The sequence below is a fragment of the Phoenix dactylifera genome, chromosome 7 (genome assembly GCF_009389715.1).
Source record: "Phoenix dactylifera cultivar Barhee BC4 chromosome 7, palm_55x_up_171113_PBpolish2nd_filt_p, whole genome shotgun sequence".
Taxonomy (NCBI): Eukaryota; Viridiplantae; Streptophyta; class Magnoliopsida; order Arecales; family Arecaceae; genus Phoenix; species Phoenix dactylifera.
This window is the reverse complement of record NC_052398.1, coordinates 3,415,618-3,438,997: the sequence shown is the minus strand read 5'-3', so window position 1 is coordinate 3,438,997 and position 23,380 is coordinate 3,415,618. Positions and strand designations below refer to the sequence as shown.

At 39.9% G+C, this 23,380-nt stretch overlaps 3 protein-coding genes across 8 annotated transcripts; 1 reads left to right on the top strand and 2 right to left on the bottom strand.

The window, feature by feature from the left end:
• Positions 1-414: 414 nt before the first annotated feature.
• Positions 415-8,996, bottom strand: LOC103702370 (protein FERTILITY RESTORER RF2, mitochondrial-like). Of its 4 annotated transcripts, none has more exons than XM_008784779.4 (5): positions 8,891-8,996; positions 7,687-7,748; positions 5,889-6,031; positions 1,129-1,210; positions 415-962 (listed from the first exon to the last, which is right to left on the bottom strand). In XM_008784779.4, the coding sequence occupies exons 2-5, from the start codon at positions 7,745-7,747 to the stop codon at positions 766-768; spliced, it is 483 nt and encodes a 160-aa protein (XP_008783001.2). In that variant the 5' UTR covers position 7,748; positions 8,891-8,996; the 3' UTR covers positions 415-765. The 4 variants fall into 4 exon arrangements, with proteins under 4 accessions (XP_008783001.2, XP_026658517.2, XP_038983874.1 ...); XM_026802716.2 differs by having other exon boundaries at positions 1,129-1,204; XM_039127946.1 differs by lacking the exon at positions 8,891-8,996 and adding an exon at positions 7,895-8,360.
• Positions 8,997-11,672: 2,676 nt separating this feature from the next.
• On the top strand, positions 11,673-17,273 carry LOC103702441 (pentatricopeptide repeat-containing protein At3g02490, mitochondrial-like). Its single transcript, XM_008784880.4, has 2 exons — positions 11,673-13,796; positions 17,193-17,273. The coding sequence occupies exon 1, from the start codon at positions 12,689-12,691 to the stop codon at positions 13,778-13,780; it is 1,092 nt and encodes a 363-aa protein (XP_008783102.2). The 5' UTR covers positions 11,673-12,688; the 3' UTR covers positions 13,781-13,796; positions 17,193-17,273.
• LOC103702371 (BTB/POZ domain-containing protein At5g47800) lies at positions 15,387-22,342 on the bottom strand. 3 transcript variants are annotated; one of them, XM_008784780.4, is made up of 6 exons: positions 21,909-22,342; positions 19,528-19,674; positions 19,167-19,236; positions 18,251-18,655; positions 17,237-17,971; positions 15,387-16,898 (listed from the first exon to the last, which is right to left on the bottom strand). In XM_008784780.4, the coding sequence occupies exons 2-6, from the start codon at positions 19,584-19,586 to the stop codon at positions 16,497-16,499; spliced, it is 1,671 nt and encodes a 556-aa protein (XP_008783002.3). In that variant the 5' UTR covers positions 19,587-19,674; positions 21,909-22,342; the 3' UTR covers positions 15,387-16,496. The 3 variants fall into 3 exon arrangements, with proteins under 3 accessions (XP_008783002.3, XP_038983873.1, XP_038983872.1); XM_039127945.1 differs by having other exon boundaries at positions 18,251-18,637; XM_039127944.1 differs by lacking the exon at positions 21,909-22,342 and adding an exon at positions 21,184-21,536.
• Between the last annotated feature and the right edge of the window lie 1,038 nt (positions 22,343-23,380).

Here is a 23,380-nt window from a genome sequence, read left to right as displayed (position 1 = left end):
CAGCAATAAATAAATTCTGCCGATGGCAAATTGAAGAAAAACAGCTTGCAACTACTGCATGGCATAATGATCATAAGACAGGATTTTGATATGATCTACACCGTAGTCATTAGATGATTGGATTTCAGAGAGCAACAGAAAATAATCTCCCTTACCTTTTACTCAAAAATAAACTGCAAAAGCTCTTAAACATCAATTCTTAGAAGCATGGATGGGTTACTGTAGAACCCAGTCCTGAGCAACGGGTCAGATCATGTTGCTCCTCATTAACCTTTCGATGTCTCATTTGTTTGCTCTGCTGTGAAGACCTTTACAGCTCCAGATCACTGAATTCCAGGATACATAAGTATTTCAGGATTGAGTACCAACACTCAATCCTGGCAATTGAGGCATCTAACCATATCCAAAATAAAATATAGAACAAGAAATACATATATAATTTCAAAGGCAAGACTTCTTGCAGCATGCACAACAGCAAACTAACCCATTAGAGAACAAATATGCATGTTCTAATTTTCAGTTCAAAATGGACCACCCCCCACCAAAACATCACCATGTATGTCCGGTGGATCTTCAATACACTTCCATGCGTTAATGGACCTTAGACTTAGAAAATTAAATCATCAACAACCATCCTCTCTTTTTCTTCTTTCTTGTTGTTTTGATCCCCAACTTTTGATAAAAGATGGGCAAAAGGGATGTACTACATGTGTACAACAGCATATTATCATATTATTATCACTAAACCAGGCTGGGCTGGATCAATCATCTTCTCCTGCTATCCCTGTATGGGCCCTCGCTCTCTTGATCCTTCAGGAAGCCAAGGAATGCAAGCAGACCAAAAAAGAAGAAACCACCTGACCAATGATGACCTCCACCGCCACCACCCCCTCCACCGTCACCATCATCACGAGGTGGGAATCCAGCACCTCCATCATCGAGCTCTGGTGACTTCTCTTTTCCTGAAATCCACATGAAAACACACTTTTTCTTGTCAATGATCCCAGAATTTAATGAAGGCAAAACATAATGCAGGCAAATCATTATTTCACAACTTTCAGGCTTTGGTGCAGGAAAAATACATTTTTTTCTTTATCAGTAGTTTACAAAACACTGGTTTGGTATTACCTTGGATGGGAGCAATTGTAATTGTTGATGATTGGCGTGTGACAGTCTGTGTTTGCTCTGCTGCACATCTTGCACTCTGTAGCAGAAATAATAAAAAAATTACCGATGGTAGGGTAATTAAGAATAACAATGAACCGAAGAAGCGTCAAGTCTTATACACACATACATGCACCAACAAGAAGAAACTTAAAATAACCAAGAGATACAGCGGGCAGGCAAAGAGGTGGAGAAAAATGGAATCAAGACTAGTTCAAGATGCAAAGACAACAAAATCACCTGTGGGCCAATAGAAATCAAGAGAAACTAAACTAACTACAAGAACTTTGTAGAAAAAGCTACTAAGTCACATGATTCTCACTTTTAGTCCACCAAAATGCCTATCCCAAAGTCATATCAAATAATCAGAAACATGTAAAACAATAGAAGGCTAGCATAGCAGGGGAACTAACTAAAGTGGCAGCATGAGAAGTACATGACACAAGCATGTAGAAGAGGAGCAGCCAAAGTTTTAAGAACTGGACCTGACTGGCCGGTTGAACCAGTTAACAATTCAACCAGTCAGGTCTCCAGTCTGCATACCCCCATAAAACTAGACTGCTTGAAGAACCGGTCAATTTAGTGAAACTGTTTAAACCCACGCTTAAACCTGCAGCTCGTTCGAACTATTTTGGCTTCGAGCATACCAGCCGTTTCTTGAAATACATAAAACTTTAGGTTCTGAAAAAGGGATTAAGGTTCGATCTCACCCAAGGTCCCCAACGCCCCATTGCCTCCTCTCCCACCCTGAAGGCTCCTCGAATTAGACCTCTCCTCTCCAGCATCGGTGCGACCGAGGATGGTCAACACCAAACCACCAGCCAGCCCAGGTAAGCAAAGATCACCTTGAATCCTTCTCTCTTCCTCTCTTCCCATCCTCTCCCTACCTGGAGCCCACTGGCTGGCCGGCAGGCAGCAACAAGACCTCCCCTACTCTCTCTCTCTCTCTCTCTCTCTCCACCTTGCTCGTCGAAGCCTAATGGCAGGCCAATGGCCAGCAGCAATTACCCATCTCTCTCCCCCACTCACCTTGCACCTTCCTCGTCAGAGCCTGGTGGCAGGCAGACAAGTAGCAGCACCCATCCCCTTCCAGGCTCTCTTTCCCTCTCTGTCTCCCTCCCTCTCTCAACCGTCCCCCTATCACCACCTCCCAGTCCCTCTCTATACCTCTTTGCTCTCAGTGCTTAATGGTGTTAGCTAGCTTATAAGACTTCATCCACATTAAGGCCGAAATAGAGCCAGAACACTTTGGATTTGCCTTTCCATTTGCTATGATAGCATCAGGTCTTTAGCCTTTGATGCAGGAGTGAAGGACCAACAATTTTGGGTCAGCAGCCCAACTTGGTTCAACCCATTTGGAGTGGCCATAATTTAGTTAAGAAGTATAGTATATATTTAGTTAAGAAGTCCAGTATTATTTATGCTATTAATAACTACTGGTTATCATGCTTCAAAGTCTTATTAATATTAAATGTATATTAATATTTCTACACTTGTTAATTTTGGTTCATGCATGATGTCTTCAGGAGTTTCCAAAAGTATTTAGTTATTTGTCTTTCAGAAGTTGTAAGCACTAATAGTATTAGTCTAATACAGTGGGATATGTAAGGTTATATTGTGTCTATATAAATAGATATGTTGTAGAAGTAACATAGTGAATAGTGAAGAATTCGGAATGAAATAGGGAAGAATTTAGTTTTATCACTTGTCTACTTCATTATGTACTGTTAATTGTTAAGCTAGCTTAATTTTAGCATTTTACTACTTCACTATGAATTAGCCCCCAGATTGATAATTTATTTATGCTTAATGATTTGAGGAAAATGTAGTTTAGGACTAGTGGAAACTTGTTGAATTTTGATTCTTTTACAAACAATACAAGGCAGAAATTAGGTATATTAATATGTTCATATGCTTTTACTCATATCTTTTATTTCTTTTATCTTCAAAGAAATTGATATATATTGTTAAAAATTTGAAGTTTGCATCTGTATTCATATTGGAGTATGATATGCTTTTATTCATCTTGTGCTATTTGTTTTAACATAGTTTGGAAAGCTCGAATGAAATATAGTGACACTATGATGTTGTGCATTAATGTGGTGTTATTATAGAGATTAGAAAGTACCAAAAGTTGTCAGAAAAATGCTAATAAATTTGGAAATTTTTGTATATATTTATAATTTTAATCTAATTATATATATAATTAATTATATTTATTATGTCATTGATACCATAGGTTGATTTTGGTTAACCCAACGGTTGAACCAGTGACCCAGGACCTGGTCCCTTTTCTGGTTTGATGAACAATTCAGTTTAAAACATTGCTACCAGCAACCAATAGTTGAAACATAACCAGATCCAGCCAGCAAAGAATATCAACCAAGAATTGCTACATCAGAAAGTCCTCGAGAGCCTTTATTCAGACAAACGGTAGCAGCAGCAGTGGCACCCCCAGTCATGCAACACTCCAAGAAAAATGGATGCTAACAACACCAACATCAGCACCAGGAAAACCAGAAGACCATCAGTCCACGATCAGAATCTCTTCAAATAAATTTAGTCTTGGAACTATGTTAAATATGATACTGTTTTATATTCTCTTTAAGATTTAATTGATCATTTCCTTTGAAAGTCCAGTTGCCACAGGATAGCATTGAGAAATAATTTACCATATGATAAGAAACGGAATGGTCCAACCTTTCAACTGAAGCACTGCAAAGTATGGGAACACTCAAAGACATTCTAATGAGCTCATTAAACACTTCACATTTGTCAAAAGTCTAGCAAAAAAGGGTCCTCCTATTCATAAACTATTCTCAAATAAAGAACACAACCTAGCTGGTCGCTGAAGGGAATATATCCCCCTCAAGTCCGAGACATTATAAGAATAGTGTGGATGGCTGAAAAGGAATCACTTTGTGTGCCGAGCAGGAGGCATTAAGAGAAGAGAACAAAAGAACTGGAAACAGCAGTCGACTGCAAAGGGTTTACACCATTAACACTAATCCCAGCTAACCCAAAGACTAGCAAAGAACTCCTAGAAGTCCCTCATTGCTTCAACCCAATATCCTTGTTTCTGTGAACTTAGTAGCCCTCCAGCACTCAATTCCACATGCTCAGATACCAACCCAATAGTGGGCACCTTAGGACATAACATCTATAAAGGCTAGATCCTGTAAAGCCCAACCCCCAAAACCTTACATGTGCGCATATCCTCAACCTAAAGCTAACACCCATCCACTACCTTTGGAGTCCTATACATACCCCTCTTGACTAACTAGATTTAGCAATATTTGTGCACCCTATGACCCCACATGTCTACCATAATAATGTTTAAATTTCAAGAATAAAGTCATACTTTTTAATCCTGCCCTTTGCGAATACTTTTGGGTAAGTTTTCAGACCAGACTATGCATTTTTTTCAGATCAGGCAATGATCAGGCTATTAGAAATTTGGATTCAGTAGGTCAAATTCAAAATTCTTTTGGTCTCCGTGGATAAAAGAGCCCCAAATGACACCTCTAAATTTATGCATGCACTTTAAAACCCCTATAAAGGGACCAACTTATATAAAGTGAAAACTTATACAGAGGCCTGCAGACACACGACATAAACTGCTAGGGTTAAGGGAACAATCCAATTCATGGCATCAGGTCTCTCTCTCTCTCTCTCTGCTTTCTTCCAAGTGTAAGTTTCAGGTGCCCTCACGCGTGCGAGTCAGGTCACTCACTGCTTTCTTCCAAGTGCACATGCTCTGTTCATGCGCATGTGCATGTTATGTGTGAGCGTGTATGCACTGTGCACAGGTGCACACGTGTGTATCAGGTCTCTCTCTGCTTGCTTAAAAGTGCATGCATCTCAGGTCTCTCTCCGGTTTCTTAAAAGTGTGTGGGAGTGTGTAAAAAACCAAAACTTGATGAAACTACCTTTGCCACCTCCTTTATTTCACACAAAGAAAGAAGCGGCAAGTCCCACTCGCCCAACCCAAAAAGAAACTAAATAAATAAATAAATATCGGCCTTTGACAAACCATTAGTTTCTTTTTTTCCATGAGGTGAAACAGGAAAAAAATGCCTCCCATGAGTTAAAGAATGATTCTATCTATCAATATTGCTTGGCTAAACCCGAACCTGTCAGCTATTCCAAAACCTAGCAATTGCAAATAAGCTCTTTGAGATTAAATTGTGGCCATCCGCTTGTTAGCTAATAAAGTTTTTCCCCCCTCTTAACCGAAAGCCCAACTCTTCCCTAGTTTTGCTTATGATGTTTCGAAAAGCAATAGCAACCAAGGAGGAACACCAAACAGACCTGGAGAATTCCTGAGAGTTCAACAAATTCTAAACAAACTTCAAGGGCATTTTCCATGTGCTTTCCACGCACATATCTACATGCCCTACACTATAACAGATAAGTATACGTTTGATCATTCTTATGTTGAAGCACAATTAACATCTTAGGAATTAGATAAGCCAGCTGAAAGTTTGAATTTCTAAAACCAAGCCTTCAGTCTTTACCAGACAATATAGCTGCATCAACCATTAAACCTTAGACATAATTAAGGAGATTTTATAATCAAACAACACAATTTAATACCAGAGTTTGAGTCATTCTGCTAATTGGCAACATAACATCATTAAACTTTATGGATAAAAAATCATGGACTTTGCCATACCCAATTTGTTGTTGCTTTTTAACTCATGGAAAAGTTACAAACCACATACCAAAGCAGCAGCACAGACCACCACAGTAGAGCGCAGCTGCTGAGTGGTTTGTCTGTTTTGACATGGCTGACATTTGGTGCAGGGTACTGCAAGACCAGACTTGGTAAATTGGAGCCTCTGGGCCTGCAAAATCTTCGCTTTTTCTGCATCACATGATCATATAGCATAATCACCAAAGGATGAAGGGGGAACATAGAATCTGAATCTAACAGTCATTCCATAAAGAAGCAGAAAACAAGACATAATTATGAAATTGAAATATGAAATAGTCAGCTTGTCAAAGATGTCCTATAGCCTTCTTAGCAAATCAAATTATATGATTGTATTCTCAATTTAATGATTTCATCGATGATGTTAAAAGCAACTAACTATTCCACCCAAGCGTATTAGGCAATTTCCAGCTGCTGCACATAGAATTCCTAAGGCACCATTGCACATGATCAAAAGTTGAATGGCATAATAAAATTGGTTTAGAAATACCATGCTCTAAGGGAACACATAAAGCAGATAAGTGTTTAGCAAGCATCAAAATTTTTTTTGATAAAGCTCCATCCTCTCAAATTTGCAGTTGGCAAACTTTACCTAATGGTTTCCTGATTTCAATACACATATTTAGCATGTAATGTCTCACTCAGATGCAACAGGCATCCCAAGATACATCCACATTATATGGATAGTAACTTCCTTTTCCTCCATAAAGGTGGATATATACCACATATTATATTATGGGAAAAATGGACTGCAACTTTAAGAAACTATTTATGATGCTGGAATATTAGCATTTTCCCAAAGTTAATATTATGTTTTTTAATAGATTTCATCGTATATAAGGAACTCAGAAATTTGGAAATAAACAGAGTAGTTCCTCCATCAAATTATACAAGATGCACCTAAAGGATCAATACAATTTAGAACTTTGTTCAAGACAAAGGTACACTCTTTGTAGTACAACAAAATAAGTTTTGATACACACACACACATTTTGTTTTAAAAAAAAGTACTCTTCACATGAGACAGTGCATGCTTTTGTATATAGAGTGTGTTAGGTGCTTCCATTGTAGCAAAGTAGTGTCCTCTAGTTCCTTCATTACAGATATTCCTTGATTCCAAATAATATAATAAGCAACTTGCCATTTTCCTTCTCCCTGAAAGAGCACTGAAGATGATAAAATAACTTAAACTTGCATTCTATGTGTATGCATAGGAACATAATTCTATGTGTATTCAGGACTGGCAAGCTAAGATATACAATTTTTTTTAAGAAAAAATAAATTGCAAAGGAATATAATTTTCAACTGATTTTTAGGAAAACAAAAACATAAACCATTCAAAAATACCTACTTGGTCATTGTCTCTAACATGTGTTCCATCAATTAATTTATCAACAAACTAATATTCCACAACTATGTTTGCACATAACAAACATATTGTAGGCGTTCTGCACATTATTTTATCATGAGAAGATCATATACACAGCATTGTTGGAAGCTTATGTATTATGAGTTACCTCTACTTCCAAAAGATAATGATTTTCTTGTTAACATATCATATTGATAGTTTAAAACCTCAATTTCCTTAAAAAAAAGTCCAACAAGGAAGAGTTTAAAACTATTCTGAATAGAGAAAAGCTATTCAACATGATCTTTCATATGGTTTCCCGAATCCATTTCCTATAGTGGCAACTATGTAAATAAAACAAATGCATAAGAAAACCTACACAGATCCCTTTAAAAATTATTCCACACCAAATTAAGCATTAGATCATCTTAGAGATTCTAAATATTACAAAATGAAGTACCTGGTGAGCTCCTGGATGAAATTGTGAGCGTAGGCACTGTTCTAGATGGTAAAGATATCATGCTGAAAATTGAAAGGGAAATTTCATATTAATAAGAATTTTCCATTAAGACTTCAGTTGCACATGAAAAGTGAAAAATGGAAAAATTCCCAAGACATGAAATTTAATAAAGGCACTAAATTGTGAAATAACAATATGAGGAAGTTACTTATTCTGTTGTTCAAGCCAAATTTATCATCCATTCACTTCTGATGAAATCACATGGAAAAAATTGCAAACATTTCCAAAGGCGTGACTTGCAAATACTCGTAATTCGTGCAGTTATTACAAAAGACGGAATAAGCTGTTTCACAAGAACAATAGTCCGTATAAAAACTGGACCAAAGTAAACCCAAAGATGAAAGCAACAGTATTACAAGAACCAATTTCGCAATTAACAAAACTTTGAGAAAACATGTTAGTAAAAACAAAATCACAACTAATGAATAAAGAACATTACACATGTCAGTCAAATCAAATATATTGTACTGCAGCAGTAAGAAAGCAGTTATGAAAGCACATTCACGGTAAAAATAATTTTCAGAATTTACTTAAGTAACTCCCTGCAAATCTGCAACCAAATACACACCAAAAGAAACATGATACAGTGACACCAAATAACCTCGAAATAGAAAAACTGCAAATCTTGGAAATTTAGCAAAAGCGTATCATCAGAAAAAAAAATCATTTCTTTTTTTTTAAAAATCATTTCTTTTTAAAAAAATCATTTCTTTTTTTAAAAAAAAAAAAACTCTGCCCCGCAAAACCCAGTCATTAAATTCCAACAAGCTCACAAAAGATCCGGTCTTTTTAGACCTACTCGTGAAAACGAACGAACCCTCAAAAAGGAACCTGTCAAGAAATGAAAATTCCAAGAACTGAACATGAAACAAACATTAACCATCAATCAAACGATTTCTGGCAATCATTTCTTCAAAATCGACAATACGTCTCCATGACAGCAATCTAACGAAGAACTCCGCTTGATCTCAAAGAAAAATGTAAGAAAGAGACGACAAAAGATATCATCTTTTTCTAATTGCAAGCACGACGAGCGGAGATGAGAAGATCGATCAAAGAAACGTGAAACAAGAATTGAAGAAAGAAACGGAGAGAGAGAGAGAGAGAGAGAGAGAGAGAGAGAGAGGTGTAGAAAAATCAGCACCTTTCTTGCGGTCGGAGGCCTCTAGAATGGCCCGGCGCGAGGGGAAGACTGCTTCCAGGAGATAGAATTGGAATGATAGGGGTTTATTAATAAACCGGGCCGGAAGAGCTCGTAACAGAACGACTTTATCCATTAGGAGGAGAGGTACATATGATCCGCGTTGCTGTTTCAGGGCTGTAAGGCCCAATATCCATTGGGCCATCCTATGGGCTTAAGGTCTTCGGCATTTATAATGGAAGAAATTATGATCATGAGATATATGGTATTCTTTTTGTATTTTACAGTTGATGTTTATATTGTAGGTGCAGCTTGTGATCAAGTTCAGACAATTGTCATGTTCCTTGCGACCACTTTTAGGATCTTCCAAGTGTGATTAAAAATTATGTATCATATGCCCTACTATATCCTCTTCTTATTGTCTAGGAGCATGGCCACCTATATTTATTAATTTTGTATGCTTTTTTGGTGTTTGATGGAGTTATAAATTATGCATCAAAGATTTGATTTTGCACTATAACAGAAAATATTATTCTTTTAACACTTTTATTTTTACTAAGTTTAGGCTGGTTAAGCTTATTTTACTTTGTGGTTGAATATACAATGCCATTGCACATGCAACCAAATATGAAATATCACCCTAGAATGCCTATTATAACTTAATGCCTACTATTATTTGTTTTATGTTAGTGATATTTAATTTAATCATCATTTATTTCTCCATAATCTTCAAGAAATATGTTAATCCAATCGTCTCCCTTTACAAGGCTCTATCTTGCCTATTTGGTGCTTGTCCTAAAAGCTTAAGCTAATAGGATGAGATAGATTTTATTTATATATTTTATATTTTTTAACACTCATTCTTACATATGGGCCGGAATTTTCTTTAATGGATGAGTCCAATATGTGAAATTTTTAATAATAGAGTTAAAGAGTGCGAAGATAGTGCTCGAATTCAGAATCTCTGCTTTGATATTATGTTAAAATCACTATTTGTCCTAAAAGCTTAAACTGATAGGATAAGGTAGATTTTATTTATATATTTTATATTTTTTTTACAGGAGGAGGGAAGATGCAAGTTGTGCACCAAACAACCCCTTAATCCACTCATTTACGTTACTCATGATAGTTATGATATGATTTCATGTCATATCTTAATTTTAATTTCTAAGTAAGATGATCAATATTACGTAATAACGCATACCATGCGTTGTATAGGTAGAGGTTTAAGGTTTCAACGCACTTATTCCTAAATCCTGAGGAAAGATTTCCACATAATAGGCCGAGGGACGAGAGCACAGACTACCCCCTGATATGGGACATAGGGATGATGATGAGGGATGGGGTGGTCTTCCAAACCAAGCATGTATTCAGAGAAGCCAATAAGACGGCCGACTGGGTGACTGTCTACGCAGCCTACCACTTAGGGTACATTCTATGGTCAGAAGAGGAGAGCTGTCATAGGCACTTTGTGAGCTAATGTTTTTTGATTTTATTAAGTGTATTCTTACATGTATTGTATGAAGAATCCGTAAAAAAAATAAAAAAAAGGAAAAAAAAAGAATGAATAAGAACAAGAAGAAGATTTCCACATAACTCATACCGCACTCCCGGGTAGTTCTATATACACCCCCCCTATTGCTCAGGTCACCCCCCAAAAACCAAAAAAAAAAATACCCAAACTAACCTTTAGTGTAATTACCATATTGCCCTTGAAATTTTCTCATACACCCCCCCTTCCTCCTCCTCCGTTTCGTTTTGAAAAGAAAAAAAAAACCCCCCCTCAAACCCCCCTTAAACCCCTCGATCCATTTACATCGTTTAGGCGATCTTTGAAGGAGATTTAAGCCCCATTCGAAGCATGGACAAGCAACTAGTGATTTGGGACGAAGAATCGGCCGCAAAGGTACGTGTTCCATCTTGTTTCGAAAATTTTTTTTTCACGGTTCGTGCTCCGTTCGGCACTGGATCGCCGAACAAAAGGTTTCTGTTCGGCTGCACAGTGCCGAACAGAAGCCTTCTGTTCGGCAACCCTCAACCGAGCAGAAGCCTTCTGTTCGGCTGCACAGTGCCGAACAGAAGCCTTCTGTTCGGCACTGTGCAGCCGAACAGAAGGCTTCTGTTCGGCACTGTGCAGCCGAACAGAAGGCTTCTGTTCGGTTGAGGGTTGCCGAACAGAAGGCTTCTGTTCGGCACTGTTCAGCCGAACAGAAGGGTTCTGTTCGGCGATCCAGTGCCGAACGGAGCACTGGAGGCGGGGGGGGAGCTACCTCGAGGTGGTCGTGGAGGCGCCGGCGAGGTGCTCGTTGCTCGGGAGATGGCCGGGGAGGTGGTTCCGGGAGAAGCCGGCGAGGTGGTCGGAGATCGGGAGAATGCCGGCGACGAGAGGGAGAAGGGGGAACGGGGGGGTTTTGGGCGTTGGCGAGGTGCAATGCACCGACCGGCGACGAGAGGGAGAAGGGGGAGACGGCGGGAGGGGAGGGGAAGAGCGGGGTGGGGGGGGGGGTTTGGGGGGTGTAGAGAGCAATTTAGGTGAGGGGGTGGGGAGGGTGGGGGGTAATTTAGGAATTTTTAATTTTTTAGGGGTGTCCTTAGCAAATGGGGGGGGTGTAGAGAGTATTTAATTTTTTTTTTAATTTTTGGGGGGTGTCCTGAGCAATAGGGGGGGTGTATATAGAACCACCCCGCAGTCCCTGCCCTCCACATACGCTTCACAGATAAAATACCGGAAATACCCTTACTCTCATCACTCTGGTGCCCATTTTCTTTGTATAAAAAAAGTTCTATCAGATCCGCCGCCGAGCTCGTATGGCGCTTAAAACCCCTCCCAAAACCCTAACCCTAACCCAGATTCTCTGAAACACTAACCCTAAGTCCCAACTCCGGCAACGGATAGAACGTCTGAATCTGCTATCGAGTAACCACGTTGAAGCGGTTCTATTCCCCGGCCTCCATTCGACGCCAGAGCAAGATGAGGAACGCGTGGAAGGCGCTCTTTCTTCGGAGCTCTTCACGGATCTCAGCTCGAAGCTCGAGAATTGGATCCCTAAATCTCCAGGTGAGAGCCCGGGAACCGCAAAATCGTAGCTTTCTTGCTCCGTTTCTCGGCCGGCAGGCTCTTGGAAGCCCTAGAGACCGCTATTTCTCGTCGGAGCCGGCCATCGATCGGAAGGATCACGATCACGCTCTCGTGGCGCAGATATTCTTGAAGCCGATCGGGTCTGATGAGATCAAGGCCGAATTAGAGTCCCTTAATCTCTCGCTGGACCAAGAGACTGTGAACTTGGTGCTCGAGGACCTCGAAGGGAGCCCCGACATCGCTCGGAGGTTCTTCGATTGGGTCTTGGACAGAGGTAGTGTCAGGCTGAACTCGAAGTCATATAATTCATTGCTTGAGATCATCGGCACGAAGGGCCGGTCAGAGGAATTTTGGGGTTTGGTTGAGATCATGAAGAAAAAAGGATTCGGGATATCAAAAGGAACCTACTTGAAAGTCTCGGAGAGTTTTAAAGAGCAGGAAGTGGAGAGGGATTTCAATTTGTTGAAGGAAATTTATTTCTTGAATTCCCATGAGAATGTAGTTGGGAGGATGTGCCCTCAAATTTGCAAGATTTTGAGAGGAGCGGATGAATCAGGTGAAGGCGTTCAAAAGAAACTAGAAGACTTGGGTGTAGTTTTGTCGTCTGATTTGGTCGTTGCAGTCTTGGAAAGGATTAGCTCATACCCTAAAAAGGCTCTGATGTTTTCCAATGGGTCGAGGAAAACACATCTTTTAAAATTGATGGTAGAGTTTATAATGCAATGGCCAGGGTTCTTGGTCGAGAAGATTGCATCAAAGAGTTTTGGGATGTTCTTCATAAGATCAGAAATGGCAGGCATGAGTTGGAGCTGGAGACATATATCAAGGTCTTGGAAAGGTTTCTCAATAGGAAAATGATTGCAGAGGCTGTGAATCTTTATGAGTTTGCAATGGGCAGTTCAGAGAAGCCTTCACCTCAGGATTTTGTATTTCTGTTGAGAAAAACAGTGGTAAGTAGAGATCCAGATTTGAATTTGATTACTAGGGTTGTTCGCATTTTTATAAATGCTGGGAATTCTATCAAGGGACAAGTTTTCGACACGGTTCTTAAATCACTGAGGAGCGTTGGTAAACTAGCAGAGTGCGATAAGATCTTGAAAGCCATGGAAGAAGGGGGCTTTGTAGCAGACAGTTCTGTGCATGATCGGGTTGTGGTTGGACTTTGCAGTGCTGGGAGATTGGATGACGCGCTTGAATATTTAGATAATGTGGAAAAAGCAGGGTATAGTTTGGATCCAAAGACATGGGCATCTTTAGTTCAAAAACATTCTCGGGCTGGCAAGCTAGAGATGGCATTGCAGTGTTTCTATAAGATGATAGAAAGAAAGGATGGTGAGAATGTTGGCTGTGCCTTTGACGTGTTGGTGAATGGGTTTTGCCAGAAAAACAGGGCAAAAGATGCATACAAGATACTTAAGGATTTGGTCACTAAAAAGAATGTGGAACCTTGGCAAAGTACATACAAGTTCCTGATTGAAAGGTTGGTAAGTCAAGGAAATATCAAAGAAGCTTGCAGTCTTCTGGGGTTGATGAAAAGCCATGGATATCCCCCCTTTGTTGACCCATTTATTGGCTATATGTCTAAATCAGGAACTGTGGATGATGCTTTGAGTTTTTTGAAGGCAGTGACTGGGAAAGAATTCCCTTCAAAGACGGTGTTTTTGCATATGTTCGAAGAGTTGCTCAAGGCAGGGAGGCATGAGTTGGCACATAATATACTTTCTAAGTCTCCAGGATGTGTTCGTAACCATGCTGATGTCTTGGATCTCTTCTACTCAATGAAGCCAGATGATGCTACTGCAGCAGCTGCATAGGTGATCTGCAGCACAGGTGTAATGTTTTGCCCTCTACCAAAAACAATTCATCATTTGAATGAAAAGAGTTGATTAAAGTTTTGTGGAGCAACATTTGGTAATGACTCACATGGAAAACCATATAACCAAGTCCTTCCATAAGTTCATTGGTCTCAAGACGTAAGTTGAAATGACTGGCTAATCGAGTGAGATTTACTCTGATGAGTTCCAAAAGTAAAACTTTTTGATGCTGGATTTCACTCGTCTTTCTATCAAGAAGAAAGAGTTCTGTTTTTATTTTTTAATGATTGCATTAGTTTTGAAGCTTAAGCATACTCTTACATTCCACATTTTAGATAGATTTGATCGCAGATTGTTTTCTTATGTTATTAGGTTGCATTGTGTTATCATTTCACAGCTCTTGTGCTATGTTGCATAGAAATGTGATGTTCTTTTGAACTATTTCATTTTGTAATTGGACCAAATTAATTACCTTATGTTTGTTGTTAGATGGAAAGGTCTATTGTCATTTGCCACTTTTTGGGCTATTGCTGTTGCAAAATTTTGAATAGTGGTTCGACAAGTGTTCTCTGTAAATATCGGAAGCATCTCTAAATATTCCTTAACAACAGCAAACAGCCATGGTTGCAATTTATAACCTGAAAGATGCTTCTAAAAGACAGCATGTTAAGATAATTTCTTTTCATGAGTAATTTTGTGCTGTCATATCTGTATTTGCTTCATAGTCTTCATGACTATCTTAGCTATGGTTACATGCTTGAGCTTCCTGAATTCTTTCCTTCAGTTTATGTATTGCTAGAGGATTTGATGGAGTCATACTAATTTAGAATCTTCCTTGTACCTTTACTAGGCCCAAATCTGTTCTTTCATTCCCAGTCTAGAGTTCTTAAGCATTTAGTGAACCATCACAGCCAAGATTGTAGTAGCCGAGGATAAGCAATTTATAAGGCACGATATCAAGGATAAGATACTATCTTTTGAATACTTCGTTCGCCATAAGATTCAACTCCTAGGGGTTGTGAGGGTTTTACTTCACCACAGTATTCCTTAATTTTATTCTATATGCATTCCTTCCTTTTAACTGATAATCTAGGTCAAACACTACCCAAGGCAGGCAGCCTTCTGGTTACATTTATGTAGCTGCAAAATTGTTTCTTTCACTCCAACTCCGTGGATGTTCTATACATATTGGTCCATTTCTAGTTTTTCCTTGCATGTGTATCTGATCTTTGACTATGCCAACACCAAACCAAAGCATCATGTAATTTCTTACACAATGTTGTCGAGCTCTAGTAATAGATATGTTTTGTTCTCTCTCATGTGCTCTGCTTCTCGCAAGACTAACTTATTTGGCTAGTTTCAGGGGAGGATTTGTTATAGGGAAACTTTTTTTTTGTTTTTTTTTTTTTTGTTGTAGGAAACATAGTTACTATGGATGTAGTTATGTGAATGTGTTATGTCGTCAATGTGAGTGCAAACACAGAAAAAAATCAGCAAGGAACTTCATTAATTATTTATGTAAATAAAAGTGAAGCATATGAGAAACCAATGCAAACTTAGTTCTTAGATGGTTTTGCCATGACCTCCTCCTTACAGCTTTTATATGGACTATGTTTTTGACCATGTTTCCTGATTGCTGTGATCTAAGGTTTCCAGCTTCCTACCATGCAGCCTTTGCAGGCCATAATTTCCTTCTCTTTATAATACCAAACTATTATTATTTTTTTAATAACAATTAACTGGTAATGATAAATACTTTTCTGGCACAAAAGTATGAGTAGGTTAGGTAGCCTGGAAACCTTATCTCTATTTCAATATGATTTGCCGGAACGTGCTTGTATAAAATGGCACCAGGAAATCCAACCTGATTATTATTTAATGATCCGTATGAGTTTAATTTAAATTTTCAATAACTTTATCATATCAGAGTCGGATTCTATATATAAGATTCGATTTACTATTGCTAACAGGCTTAAGTATATTTATATTCCAATCTGAATACATTTACATATACTGTATATATGCAATATATATGAATATCTCTTGCTGATGTACGGTGAAAACTCTGCTTCTTTTTTTTTTTTTGGTATAAAAGCTGCTCACACAGATCTAGCATGAGTACAGTCCATAGAGTCGAGAGAAAAGAGATGACATAGAGATGGAGGAGCTACATAACATGTCTAAAGGATCTCTCTCAAGTATTGAGCGTGAAAACTCCGCGTGGAACGTAGGACCGACCATCATACCCTTGAGTATTAAAAAACAGAGATTTTAATTATTGAGAAAAAAGAAATACGGATCCAAACTGAATCTGGATGGAAACTGACCAGGATGGGAGATAGACATAGCAACACTCCAGTTTGGACGAGAAGAGATATACATGCTTACCAGAAAATAAAATAAAACAAAAAATATAGGGCTCTGATCAAACAGCAGAAAGCAGAAGTCCAAACAAATTTCCCCTCTGAATTGTGCAATGGCATTCCTAACTTATTTGATCAATCATCCGTTGCTCACTCAAATAATTACAAAATTTACGTCCCACACAAACTCTCCTCGTCTCTGGATATATATATATATAGAAAAAAATCATGAGTATCTTTGCAAGTTCCCACTGAGATCTCCCTCCCTTGTTTCTCTTTTTCACCTTTTTCTTTTTTTGTTGGGGTCGAGTGAGGATGTATCATGACCGCTGCAGCTTTTTTTTTTTTTTTTTTTATTGGTGGATTCTGATCTTGTTCCCTGATCCTTCCGCTCTCTCCACCGCCAACTCCTTCTTCTTGGCCATTCTGGACTCCGATGGCGATCTCCCCATCCTCCGCATCTCCAGGCTCTTGGCCCTTCCACCTTGCACCTGCTCTCCTGTGTGCCCAAGCATTCCATCTGACCCCTGTCTCGGCCTTCTTCTGTCATCCGGAGCTACCCTCGCCTCTGAAATCTCAGTTGAAGGTCGAACGGGCGGAGCCCTCTCTTGTTCTGCAAACAGGAGCTGCACGATCGTGCGCAGGGGCAGGCGGTCGTTCGCTATTGCATGCGCGCGTGCTTCGGGGGACAGCTTTTGGCAGTCAATCAGTTGGCAGAGCCGCTTCCTCTCCGTTTTGCTCAAGTCTGGGTGCTCCTAAGGAGATCGATGCAGAGATAAAAGTCCCATTAATTAGAAACTAGATCCAATGTTCCAAACGTTTGGAATACTCACGTGAGTCAAGCAAGCAACTCAAGTTTTACTCAAATTCCATAATTCAACCCCTACTTTTAAAGCAACAGGCGCATGCACCATGCGGCCATGCACCACCATATGGTGCAACTACAGTGTCTTCCATGGAAAGGGTGATCGTATTCTGTGTTTAATTATATTGGCCTAATAGGTGCAATGTCCTGGGTTTCAAGCTCACGTTTTGGAAGCTCTTTTCAGGTGCAATCGGATTAAACAGTGCGAAAAAAGGTTGAAGGATTTACCTTCAGGTAAGTGTCGATGGCTTGGTAGAGCCCGTCGTGCTCTTGGCGCGCCATGTCCGGCAAGGACTCCGCAAGATCGGCGAATTTGGACACTGGGAGGTCGGTGTTTTGTGCGATGACCTGCAAGTAGGAGTCGAAGATCTTTCCCACCCTCGCCATGGATCCAAGCATCCTCTCACTCTCTTCTGGAGGTATCGGTCGGCGAAACTGCAGCAGGAAATTCTCCAGTACTGCATCCACTGCACCGATATCATACTCCTGTGGATTCGAAGGCAGTGGAATGAGGAGGTCGCTTGTGGTTGCTTCATCCAATTGCCGGCCCGACCGCCTCACTAGCTCGGCTTTGGTGGATGGCGAGGCTCCAATGTAGATCGCCACCTTGAGCAGCCTTAACAAGAACCTGCCAGAGACCGAGCCTGCTTCGCTGGGAATCATGCTGACGATGGACTCGAGCACACGCTTGTGCTTGGCTAAGGTCTCTTCGGTTCGGGCAGTGGAGCTTTGAGCTTGGCCTTGGGCCTCCATGGGGTCCGGGAGGTGCTTGCATGCGTAGACATGGAGAGCTTCCCCCATGAGTGCTGCAGGTAGCTTCCTTGTTGCCCGGACAGTAGAGATTACTGATCGGAAGAGGTCGAGGTCGAGCTCGGAAACATCCTCGGTCCACCAGTCCTTGGGGACAGACCGGCGATCCTTCTTGCTGTAGCCTGGCCTCGTGTATGTGTAGGACCATGTAACCTGGACAGCAAAATTATGGCCACCTAGTTACATGTAATAGTATGCATTGTGATCTTTAAGAAGGTCTTAGCTAAGTCTTGTGGTTGTGGTAGAGAACTCCGCAGTGATTTCTGCTTTCGAATAGGAGACTGCTAGCTCTAGTGACCATGTAATGAACCACATGACTTTGGCATTGAACTTTTTTGTTTCACAATTAAATGGTTTGTTTAATTTTTCTTCTGAAAAGATGAGTCAAATGGCAAACTTTATATATATGCATGGCCAATGAAATCAACCAACCTTTGATGGGTGCGTGAGGATTTTTTCCACAATGGCATCCATGCATGGTTGCACAATCTTAGGATTGTCCAACCAACCTGAGAGCTTCCCTGCAGACTGGAGTGTTACAATTGGATCCTTCCAGCCATGGAGGATGAAGGACTCGAAGAAGGACTCAAGCTTCATGATGAAATTGCCCTTGGCGACTGACTCGGTCATCTGTAGGAACCTGGCTGCGGAGATTGCCTGCACGAAGTTGTGGGCGCTGAGACTGATGGTGATTCCATAGCAGAACTTTGCACACAGCTCGAAGGCTTCTTCCCCTCCTGGGATATCATGAAGAGCTATGGAAATCGGTTGGTCGGAGTTGCTGTCGATGTTCGAGCAAAAGCGTTGGAGGAGGCCACACTTCAGGAGAAGCGGAAACTACAGTTAAAAAGACCTGAAATCAAAAGCTTTGTAGTAATTGAAACGTAAAAGCATTGCTAATCTAGGTATAATGCGCATCAATGGGGTATTGTTCTTGAGTTTTAGAATAGATGAGGCAAACTAAAAGGAAATAAACTAGGACTAGCAAGTCCACCTATCTGAACGCTGGTCCAATTAAAGATACTTTGGGCTGAGGCCACCCTTTTGACAAACATTAACCTGGCCCTCGAGATTCATTATCCATTGTAAGGGCTTAAGGTGTTATATTTAACATTGATGATGTCCGTTCAGTCATGCTCATTATTGAGTTTGAAATGTATAGGCAGCTGACAACCAATTGGAACGATCTTTTCTTGGTATAAATGTCTGAAATATTGTTCAAATATCCTTGTCAGTGAGCTTAGCGATGGGGCCTGGATCCTGGAGTGGATATGGTGCCAAGGTGTTTTAAAACAAACTGAAACAATGACATGAATCATGATGCATGAGAGAGAGAGAGATAGAGTACCTTATGCAATAGGAATTTCGTGCTATTAGTGCGTATGATAAGGTCAGCTGGTACATCTGACAACACTGATCTGCAATATAGGCATAAATTTTTTGAGCAACTGCATATGAATGCAATTTTCTGCAGAGAGTGACAGTAAATGGATATTGCTGATGAACCTGTAACTAAAGATTAAAAGAAGCCTATATTATTTTAACCAATTTCTTTAATTTATGACTCCCTACATTTAAAAAAAAAAAGAAAACAAATTCATTCCTATAGTCATCGTTAGCCTTTTTTAGTTCAAAGCTTCATTTCCAACACATCCCCTAAATTCTTCTGTGTACAAATTAAACTCATTTTGTAATGAAGCACCACATACCTCACAGCTTCTTCTGTATAGAAGGTGTCTGGCTTTGTTCCAAGTTTCATGTACTTCATCTTTATGGCTTATCTTTCCTTCTAAGAATGACATAAGCTTTCTTACCATCAACAACAGATCTTACCTTCCTTCAAGTCACCGTTAAACCTAAACACAGAGACAAGAATGGTTATGTTAGTTCATTATCATCTGTTGTTGCAAGATAGCTGCAGTTATATGGGGAAAAGAATATTGATCATCATACTATTCTGAAATATTATACAGATGTCTACAAATACAACTTACTGCATTGGTATGAAAAATAGAAAAATCCAATGTGCATTGGCCCCTTTGTCAGTCCCATTCAGGTTGTCAAAAATTAAATGTTGAAAAATAGGAGAAATTATATCCTACACTGTGTGCACTACATAGCTGCGCATGCAGATAATCACAACTACTTGTTCCTGTAGCAGTGCACCAAGACGAGCGCTTGATGAATGGGGCTCATAGCAATGAGCGGCTATAATTTCCCAAAATATAGGAGAATTGTTTCTGAAAAATTCGAGGGCCAGCTTTGTCCTCAGGCCACCTCGATCGAGAGAGTTTAAAGATAATTGGACACCCCACCCAACCTTCGGTGTGGTGTGGTTAGACTTGTGGCTCAGACAGCCAACCATCACCCAGATTAGAATTGACATAATGTTGGCTGTATCAGTGACAGAGGTTGCCCTTTTTCAACCTTATTATGTGAGACCTTTTGTGCTGACAAAACTAAAGATAAGGATTTTGAGGAGTTTTCGGATCCCAAACATATGTTGTGGTTAATGATCTACATATCATTTCTGAAGAAGGGCCCAAGGCAACATAAAAAGCCAAATGGGACCCATTATTCACCCAACTCCAACTCAAAAAGATGCACATATTGAGCTCATGTTAGAGGATTCAGCACTGAGATAAAGGAGGGAAATTTTTTTTCCCTCAAAGCTAGCTAGATTTAGCTGCCAATGTTGGGGTTTTAGCTAAAGAGCAGTCCCCATGCCACTTACTACTGTGCTACTTTGGGATGGAATGATCCATACCCAAGCTCCAACAAGGATTCCATTATCACCTCCTCACCTATTGGGTACACATTCCAATATTAAATGGCCATTGAACAAATGTGCTCATGGTAACATGTGCTGGAACCAATTTGGTTCATTGGTGAGGCAATTTTAGCTGCCTGATTTGTGAATTGCTTTTCTTTTCTGAGAAAAGATTTGTGCATGTTTTCCAAATTCAAAGATTTGGGATGAAAATTATTATCCGGATGTGCTAATTAGCATCTGATACATCATCATTATGGTTCAAATTGAAATACAAAAAAAAAAAAAAAAGAGGAGAAAAAGTTGGTGTTGCTGATCAAAGATTATAAACATTAGGGGAGAAAATAGTGAAAAATTCTTCATGGTCTGTCACAAAATGTGGCTTATAGAACACCAAATCTAGAGTACGCTCAGCCTCATCCTGCCTACAGAAATTTTTGCAAGAAATATCTGCATGAGGAATGGTATAACTTTAAAATAAGGACTACAAGATTGGAGATCAAAAATTGAAAACTCCAGAAACAGAAAGAAGATTCTACTTTCCTCCTAACGAATCCAAATGCAGAAGAGGTATACAGATTGCTGTCATACTGACCGTCTCATATCTTCATCCACACTGAGAGACATGTATACTTGGCATACATTGGTCCATTTTAGCTCAAAGGAAATCAGTGGAGATAACCTGAACGAATGGCCCACCGAAAAATTGTATGCTCATTGATAGACTCAGAAGTTATACAAATAAATATTTACACAATGCTATTTGTTTGTAGAGGCTCATATCTGATGTCTCTCTCAGAGAAATGAGACACAGGAGATTTAACTTCTCAGAGTCAGAAAAGTAAAGTTGGATCATCTGAGATTGGAAACACTAGAATGCGATCAGGCTGAGAATTTTGCCTAATAAGCTTTGGCTAGGGGAAGAAAGAAAGATTACATGGTTGTCACAGATGGAATGACAGCCACAATCTTTCTATAGATGACAAGGAAGCTGTAGTTGGAATGCCAGAAAAAATTTGTCATGTGGTAAGTAATTGCCAATAATTTCATAGCCTTCCAATACCACCACCAACAGCAGCAGCGACGACAGCAAGATGAAACAAAAGCATGGGTCATACTAAAACATAAACATATCCAGATAAGAAGCAAAATGTGCTGTTAAAAACTGGCATATTACCCGAAACCAATATGAAGTTGCCGTGAGAGTTTGGATGAAAAAAAAGGTCGCTGTGTGTATGTGTATTAGAGAGAGAGAGAGAGACAGAGAGAGAGAGACAGAGAGAGAGAGAGAGAGATCTTTAGATTTGAGCAGAAGCTTACCTAAAGAACAGATGCTAAGAGGGGTGTCGAGTAGAGATGCTCATCAAGAATCCTTCAGTCCCAAACTTTGCGTTGCATCAGGCCCCTCAGTTTAGATATTGGGACGAGCTGTTAATATAAGATAAGATATAGGGGGAGGGAGAGAGAGTAAAGGTGGGGAACTTTTCCAGTCATACATGCACAGCCGACCTCAAGCATGGGTAGTAAGTAAGGTCGGGTGTAAGGAGTGCTGCCAAAGGAGAGATTTTCTTCAATCCCAAGATAGCCTCATATAGATAGACACCCTTCATTTGAGATGAAAGTAACCACCTACCATGAGAGGGGGAAGGGGGGGTGGACTGGAGTTTGTGATCTACCATTTTAAATGGGTGACCTAATAAGATGGCTGCAAAACCTAGTAGGTAGGACTTCGTTGTTGCCCTAGTCTTTGGCAAAAGTTGCCGTAGTCGAGCAATATACCATCTATTGTCCACAAAAGCTGCACCATAAGTTTATCGAAAGAAAGGAAGAAAAGTAAAAGAAATGGAGAAAAGGAAGCAGCTTGTGGACTTGATTTTGCTAGAAGTAAAAAAAAAAGAATGGTTAAGAAACAACGGTTACTGTACTTACTTGGGGCAGGTTTCTGTTGATCTTATAATGTAGCATTGGTAATATACCATTGTATTATTCATCCGAGCATCATGAGCTTATGGAAAGGCCAAAAGGGACCTGCTCTTGGTGCTCTATGATTGAAGCCTCCAAGTGGGATCTACTCCATAAAGAGTGGGAAGACGGAGACAGTTCCACTGAGGACTCCCATCGTTGTCCCCCCACCCCACTAACTCCCGGTATATTCTATGTCCCATCCCGTCCTCCCTATCGATCGTGATACCGCTGTCGCGCATGTTCCTCCTGCACCGCTCCTTCGTCCCACACTGCCATCGCCAGTGGCAGGCCAAATGGATCTCAAACTCCACTCCCAGTGCCTTTCGACAGGAATAATAGCCCTCGCTTCTTCTTTTTCACCTTGTCTCCGATGGATCTCGCTTCTTCTTTTTCACCTTGTCTCCGATGGAAGACCCTATGGCTCCTTGATGTCTTCCTCTTATTACTAATAATAATAGTAATAGTAATAACAATAGTAGCAGTAGTGGTAGTAATAATAATAATAAATATGTCCATGTGAACTAGCTTGTAAGTTCATGGCAATATTGCTTAAAGGTATATGGCAATCTCATGGCATTTTATGATCACAGTCTCTGAAATTGTTTGGAGTTGCAGGCCTTTCTAGTGTACATTGAGAAGTCGATGTAACGGATCAAATTATGATTCATAGGATGTGGATGCAAGTTGAATGGAATATGATAATGCCGATCAAAGAATTAAGAATGCATTACGCTGTTTACACCTCAATTCAGATCTTTTTTTTTAAAAAAAAAAAAACGAAGTATCTGTAATGTTGATATTACGATGGAAATGCTAAGAATGAGATG